Source organism: Prosopis cineraria, unplaced genomic scaffold (assembly GCF_029017545.1).
Source record: "Prosopis cineraria cultivar Desert tree isolate PC_DT_omini unplaced genomic scaffold, ASM2901754v1 PC1872, whole genome shotgun sequence".
NCBI classification, from domain to species: Eukaryota; Viridiplantae; Streptophyta; class Magnoliopsida; order Fabales; family Fabaceae; genus Prosopis; species Prosopis cineraria.
In genome coordinates, this window is record NW_026557197.1 from 3,258 (window position 1) to 11,419 (window position 8,162).

At 36.9% G+C, this 8,162-nt stretch overlaps 1 protein-coding gene across 1 annotated transcript; it reads right to left on the reverse strand.

Moving 5' to 3' along the window:
* Nucleotides 1-4,596: 4,596 nt before the first annotated feature.
* On the reverse strand, nt 4,597-7,689 carry LOC129301066 (leucine-rich repeat extensin-like protein 4). The gene has a single exon (XM_054939639.1). The coding sequence runs from the start codon at nt 7,452-7,454 to the stop codon at nt 5,169-5,171; it is 2,286 nt and encodes a 761-aa protein (XP_054795614.1). The 5' UTR covers nt 7,455-7,689; the 3' UTR covers nt 4,597-5,168.
* Nucleotides 7,690-8,162: the final 473 nt, after the last annotated feature.

Here is an 8,162-nt window from a genome sequence, read left to right on the forward strand (position 1 = left end):
TTTTATGATCACTTATAATTAATTTTAGTATACTATGCTTGAACTTTAAATTCATTTACTATATTTTTTTATAAGACACTTGCTCATATCTTTTTGGGATTTCGCTTTTTCCTCCTGTTTATTTATGGTCATTACATCCGTTGTTATCATATATAAAAAGACAGTGAAAACTGTTGAAGATGCTTAACAGGTCAGTTGGTTAATAATTATTGTGAATGTTGCAACCAATTTAAACTCGTCCTCAAGCAGTGAGAAAGCACGATTCAGACGAGTTTATTGGACTCTCTCACGAGTTTGGTCAAGTCAGCAACATCAGCGATTTTAGTAGCGATTTGACGCAAAAATTGGTTGCAAAATCGTAAAGTCGACGAGCGAAGCGAGTTGAGTCGTGAGTTTAATAACAGTATTCCTAACCATTAATTGGATCACCTACATCTTTAAAAATAATTATTTTTTTCAATTAGCTTCTCTATTCGGCAGCTTGTTTATAGTTCAATGAAGATATGATAGATCTCTAAACAAGATTATTAACAACTTGGTTCATTGGTTTAATTCTAACTAATCTAGGTTTACATAGAATTTGAGAAATGAAATAATCCATCTGTTTCATTTTATAGGATATTTTTAATAGAATTAATACAATTAATTTATTAAATATAGTTTATAATCTTAAGTTTTCTATAAGCTTTTAAAATATTTTTTAAGAGAGGAAGGGAAAATATATTTAAAAAGTGAAATAATGAGCAGTAATATCGAAATAATCATAATTAAAAAGCCCTTTTTTGTTTCAAAATATATCCTATTCTAGGACACAAATCACTTGGAAAATGTCATATAAATTAGGACAGAGTGAATATATTATTTACTTCCTTAAGGTTTAATTATAGGCAAAGTTTAAAAATCATGTTTAATATTAAATATAGACAAATGTGTAGTAATTGTTTTTTTTTTTACGCTCAATAGTTTCCCTCTTTATTTACACCAAGACAAAATTTTAATTCCTAGACACATTTTATTGTGGTCATTAATTTAAGTAAAAATAAAATTAGAAAATCAAACATTTTTCACAAGAAAAAAGATATTAACTACTCCCTTTATCCTATTTGTAGAGAGATCGTTTATTTTAATCATATTTATAAAATACTTCAATAATTATCATATTTACTAGCAGAGCCCCATATATTTGAAGGGATGCTCATGCACCTCTCATTATGGGAGAAATTACATCAAAGTAGTATAATTTTGATATTTTATCCCTTCTAGTTAAAAGGTTTTGCAATAAATGTAAATCATTTTTAATGTACATTTTAACTAATTCAGTAATACTTGATAATAAATTTTTGAGTTTTATTGATTTATCTTCTAGCTTTTTTTCCTGAAGCTAACAATGATTTTACATAGTATCATTGCCATGGTTAAAAAAATCCTTTACTTTTTGCCCCAAAGATCATGAAAAATGGGTGTCACTGTTAAAACAATAGTTTAGTGCAATTATATTTAAAGAAATACTTTTAATAACTTCCACAATAAAATTGTTATATACTTCCAAGTTTTAATTGAATCTCACCCTTTCAATAAAGTAGCTATTTACTTTTTAACTAATCCTATCTTTTGATATGTACCCCTATTAAATATTCTACAATAAATATAAAGTCATTATCAATAGAGGCACTTTTTAAAAAAAGGCAATGATTACACATCAAAAGATTAAAAATACTTTATATTTTTTAACATCCAACTCTTAAAGAAATGCCTTATAATTTTTAATAAAGGGAGTACTTATTAAAAGAAAAAAAACTAACTACAGAATAAATACAAAATATGTAATTTTAATTGAAAATTATTATTTTTGAGTTTTAAATTTAAAAAATACACCTCACCCCCAGACTAAGGTCTTGACTCTACCACTGATTGTGTTCATCCTTACTCTTTTGTCCATATTAAATGTTGAAAAATTTATTAATGTTAGAATATTTTATTTTTAAATTATGTATATTTTAATAGGAGTAAAGATTAAATTTTTAAGTATAGTTAATAAGATTTAAATTTTTTTTATCTCAATAAAACATGCTAAAATAATTTATAAATAGGATTAGAGAGAACTACTATTACTTAAAAGAAAATGACTAATGAAATTAGTTAACTTGACCCTATAATGATGACCGAGGGTGTATAATTTTTTTTTTTAAATAGCCGAAAGCTACCCTATTCATCACTTATTTTAAAGTTGTTACATTTCATATTGGAATATATAGATGTTGGCTTTCCCCATTGAAAAAATCAAATTAATTATTTTTATCAAGGAAAATTAAACTAACGCTTTTCTAACAAATGCCCATGATCAATAATTTTCGGTATGGAATATGTATGTGGGTTTCCCTTTTTTGAAGGCTAAGGTCATATTGCAACCCAAACTTGTTGGCACATGTCATATGTGGAATAATATTTAATTAAAGTAGTAATGAAATTGCAATGAGAAGGGAATTTAAGTGATGGGAGGGAATCTTTTAACGGTGAGGAGGAAAATGTGACTTATTATTATTATTATTATTACTTTTGGGAGATAATTTGAATTAAAATGGGCATAGTGTTATCTTATCTATCTTGAAACAGAGACTTGTCATTCTTTTTAATATGTGGGGTAAAAGGTCAATATCACAAACATCACTTTATGAAATGCCATTAATTTGCTTGACCTAATCACAGGCTGTCCCTCGAGACCCTAATTAAATGATACTTGTGTCCTTGTTGATGCAATACAGCAAGTCAACCAACTTATTGATCTCACACATTCTCTCTCTCTCCCCCCCCCTCTCTCTCTCTATATATATATATTTCTATATAATCCCTCATCTAATTTATAAACTATTTTTTTAAAATAATTTAGTGTTTTAAAATATAGGATATATGGACATGAATAAAATTTTAATAATTATTTTAATATTATCTTTCATTATTTCATTAAAGACATTTTTTTTCCTCTTATTGATAAAGTATATTTTTTTTTTAAGTACTTATTATTTTTAAAATTTTTTTAAATAAATTATTTTATATTTATTTTAAAATAAAATATCTTATTTAATATGAATAAACATAGAAATATAAAGTTAATTTAAAAATAAATAATTATTTTATTAAAATAAATATTTTATATTTTTTAATAAATTGAGTGTGTGTATATATATACATATGTACACAGAGGGGAGGGAGGGAGAGAGAGATAAAGGCTTTTCCATTACTTGCCACGTGAATATTATATTCAGGGAGGGCCCATTTCATCAAGGTCACTGCCCCTTTTTCGCGGTGGTTTGCCTTTCTCGGCATCTTTTCCCATCTCCCATCATGAGAGGGCTACAAAACCAAAAGTGGACCTCCATCCTGGTCCTCTCCTTCTCTCTCTCTTTTACTTTTTCACATAATGGGTGGGTGGAATTCATTTGATTCCACATGACCTCGCTCCAAATTCATAAATATCTCCAAACTCATTTAAACCAATTTATTATATCAAGGTTACAAATATAAATTTTAGACATTCATTGTCATTCATTGATTCACCTTACATGAATGTATATGTATAATAAAATCGCACTCGCCTTACATGAACCCACGATCTATTTTTTATGTAGACATCGCAATAAAGATTTAAAAAAAAATCATTATTGCAACCCACGTTACCCTCTCTGACTTGGAACCAGAAGCTTCATGAAACTGGAGAGCACTTTAGACAAAAAATAAAAATTCTTACAAGCTATTAGAGTTTCGTTGACTATGGAGAACAAGAAGAATGTGAATGGTACATTGAGATTAGTCTGTGACCAAAACTCGAAAGAGGAAGGAAAGTTACTTAACGAAGGAGAAAAAATGGCAGAGAAATTGTGATGAAAGTTACTTAACGAAGGAGAAAAAAAGAAGAAAGAAAAGAGCACATTATGCGAAGAAAGTCTGTGCTGGACTGAGCTTTAAGCTTCGTCTCACAAGCATAACAGTATGAAATGTTCATAATCCCAATGAGGAAAAGGGGGTATAGATTACACATAACGCCAGACAAACAAACAGATTTGAATTCAAATCTCAAAAGATAAGCTTGCACATGGGGGAAGAGGAGATCTCAAAACAATATTAAAATCAAATGAAAGAAACTTCATTAGGAATATTTAATCTTGCAGGCCCCTCCTTAATGATTCTTGGGACGGCCTTTCAGGTCCCACCCTGAACCAACCGGATTAGGGAAGGCTGAAATGAAATCTCTGGTAGTTGCCTCTCCCATCTTGTTTCAAGAATGAGAGGCACCGTTTTCAGACCTCAACCATAATTGCAGGCGAAAGTTAATTATGTAGAACATGATAAAGACATCTCATGATAATCATAGATACCTTTTCCAGTTTTAAGTTTCATTTGCAAGCAAAGGAATAGAGAATTCAGAAAAACAGATCTTTGCAGAAAGTATGGATGAACAATTGAACAAGTCCTTCTCTTTTGCCTGTATCTTATCAGACTGAAAATTACAAGGCCAAGCAAAGAATGTTCAATTCCTCACAGAAAAGGAATGATGGACTCACAACTACAGCACTCGATTAGCAGAAACAGACTGAGATCGATCAGAAAAGAGAATGATATGAATTCGGAGAATCAAATACAAGTAAAATGTTCATAATTATACTATAATTTCGAAAAAAATAAAAGAAACAAAAGTAAAAGTATAATTATAAGAGACATTAACAATAAACCCACAAACAAGATGCAGCAGCAGAAAGTGCTACCGTCTTTGCAGCCCTGAAATTATGGTCTCCGTTTCATCCCTATGCAACCTACTCTTTTTCTCTGCAATTTTTTTTTTATTTCACAACTCGCTCATAACAATTCAAATCAATATAGAGAGCCTTTCTCCTCATACCTCAGTCCTTAGCTACTCTGACCTCTTCTCTGTGTATATCCTTTTATGACAGACTATTGTCCAAATACGAACAATGCTGATGACTATGACTAACTCACCGGTGTACAGACCATTCTCACTTTGTTTATTTTTCCTCCATCAGCGACGAGGGTCGCTTTGTAAAAGAGAGCAAAGTCGATGAAGTACAGGAAGAGGGTATAAAAGATTTGGCCGACAATGTATGAATTTTGCTGTTGATGGACGGAAGGATAGAGGAGAAAATCTCTCAAAAGAATCAATAGAAGGGTGGTGGAGGCGGAGATGCGTAAGAGACTCCGAAGACAGGTGGCAAAGGCCCTTCATATACAGGAGCAGGTGGAGGGTTTTCGTATGTGACTGGCGGAGGTGGGGACGGAGAAGGTGGGGTTTCACAGGGAGGTGGTGATGGTAGCGGGGGAGAATGGTATACTGGCGGTGGGGGAGAACTGTAATGAACTGCTGGTGGAGGAGGCGGCGGTGAACTGTATTGAACTGGCGGCGGCGGCGGGGAACTATAGTGAACCGGAGCTGGTGGTGGAGGGGGAGAGGGGGATGGAGGTGGCAAATAAGGTGTGGGAGATGGTGGCGGTGGTGGATGCTCTTCACAAGGTGGTGGAGGAGGTGGAGGTGGCTCTATACAAGGCGGGGGTGATGGTGGGGGAGGTGAATGGACAGGGGGAGGAGGAGAATGTACCGGAGGCGGCGGCGGCGGTGATAAATAGGGATAAACAGGCGGTGGAGGTGAGTGTGGAGGAGGCGGGGGATAGTGAGGTGGTGGTGGAGGCAAGTGATGAGGCGGCGGAGGCGAGGTGTATGTCGGTGGAGGTGGGTAAAATACTGGAGTAGGTGGCGGCGGTGAATTTGGTGGCGGTGGGGGAGGAGAACGGACGCAATACGGTGGAGTTGGAGTGGGTGAAGGTGGTGGAGGAGATGGAGGGGGAGGTGATGGTGGCGGCGGCGATGGAGTAGGTGGTGGAGGAGAAGGTGGCGGCGGAGACGGTGGGGGTGGATAATAGACTGGCGGAGGTGGTGAAGGAGGGGGTGGTGAAGATGGGGGTGGAGGCGGAGAATAGACCGGCGGGGGAGGTGAAGGTGGAGGAGGTGGCGGTGGGGGTGGCGAAGGTGGAGGAGGAGGTGGAGAGTAGACTGGTGGTGGAGGAGGTGGGGAATAAACCGGCGGAGGAGGTGGCGGAGGTGGGGGTGAATACACAGGAGGTGGCGGTGAAGGTGGAGGCGGAGAGTGTGGAACGTAAACCGGTGACGGAGGCGGTGAAGGCACGACAACAGGTGGTGGGGAAGGTACAGGAATAGGAGGAGAAGGGTTTGGGGGTGGAGGAAGTGACGGAACAAATGGCTTACACTTAAACGAGTTACAGTCCACAGGCCGTGACAAAAATGACTTACATTGTTCGGGTGACCTCTGTAATGGCCTCGCCGGCAAACAGTTTCTCCGATCATCGAACGACGGCAAGCTGAGGCACGACGGTGGCTCACCAGTGAAGAAGTTATATGAATATGTAAAGTTCTGCAGATTTGGCAGCATACAAATGCTCCCTGGAATTTTCCCAGAAAGCAAATTGTGAGCTACATTCAACTGCTCAAGACTCACCATGCCTCCAATGGTGTCTGGCAAGGGACCCAAGAGCTGATTGAAGCTCACATCGAACACCGTCAAGTTCTTCAGTAACCCAATCTCTGAAGGCAAGCATGAACGGAGGGCATTATTCAACAGAATGATCTCGTTCAGGTTCGTCATGTTGCCCAAGCTCGCAGGGAGACAGCCATGGAACTTGTTGTTGGCAACGACGATGACCGACACCGGCGAGTTCCCAAAATTGTCCGGAAGATCGAACACAAAACGATTGTTGTTTATAAAGATCGCATCCAGATCCTTGTCAAAAAGCTCCCTAGGCACTGTCCCTTCAAATTCATTAAATCTCAGATCCAAGAACTTGAGCGCGGGAAGCCTCAGAACCACCGTGGGGAACTTCCCGGCGAACCTATTGTTACTGAGATCCAGTTCAAACAGGAGTTTCAGTCTATCAAACTTGTGAGGAACAGTACCACAAAACCTGTTGGAGTTGATGTGGAGGAGAGCAAGATCCGCGAGCAATCCAAGCTCTTCCGGCAAGTACCCAGCAATGTCACAGTGGTTGAGATCAATGCCAGCGACAGTACGAACCTTAGGGTTATCCAGTGCCGAAGCACAGAAAACATTACTGTAGTTACACACATTTGGTCCAACCCAATTGAGCGTGCAATTATTCGGATCCGAAAGAATCGCTTGCTTCCAAGCTCGTAAAGCTATATAAGCATTTCTAATGCGATTGTTCTCGAAGACCAGGGAAGGGTCGACGGTAACATGTTCTCCTCTGTCGCCGAACTCGTCTCTGTAGTAAAGAAGCTGACGTTGCCTGATGTACAAGGCTTCGGCGTCGGTGAGGGCTCCATGGCTGGTAATGGGGACATCGGCAGTGACGGCGAGAGAGAGTATGCCTAAGAAGAAGGCAATGAGAAGAGGGAAATAGACCTTCCTCTTCATCTCACATGAGGCATATGAGAAACCAAATGCCACACTACGGATCGAGCTCTCTTTGGCTAACCACTCTCTCAAAATCTCTGTTGTTCTCAGTCGAGAATTGAAAGAGGGTTTTGGAGAAGCGTCCAACTGAGATCTGAGGAAAATGCAGGCGAAGAAGAGAGAGAAAATGGAGGAGGGAGAGAGAGATTGGGATTGAGAAGGAGGAAGAAAGAAGGGCTTGTTCTAGGGATTTTGGAGCTGCGTGAGTTTATGAATGAGTGAAGGGAAGGAGGGTGGGCCAGAAATAATTGATCCCACGACAGCTAACTCACAGCTCAACCCTCAACAAAAGCCCACAGTTTTCTCTCTCTTCTATTTTTTCTTTTTGTGTGTTTTTTTTTTCTTTTATTCTTTCCTTCTTTAATTTCTTGAGTAATTAATTTTTAATTTTTTTTTATTTTTTATATTTTAATTTTAAATTTTTATAAGAAACCACCTCACAAGAAAAATTAGACCACATCATCTATGTTGTGTATGACAAAAAATACAATGTGAAATAGCTATAAATATAAATTATGTTATTAATTGTGATAGAGAAAGAAAATAAAAAAAATTAAAAAGGCACACCATTCTAAAAATAAAATCATTAAAAATAATAATATATAAAATTTTATTTAATTAAATTGATATAATTTTATTAAATAGAATATAAATAATGTAATGCACTGG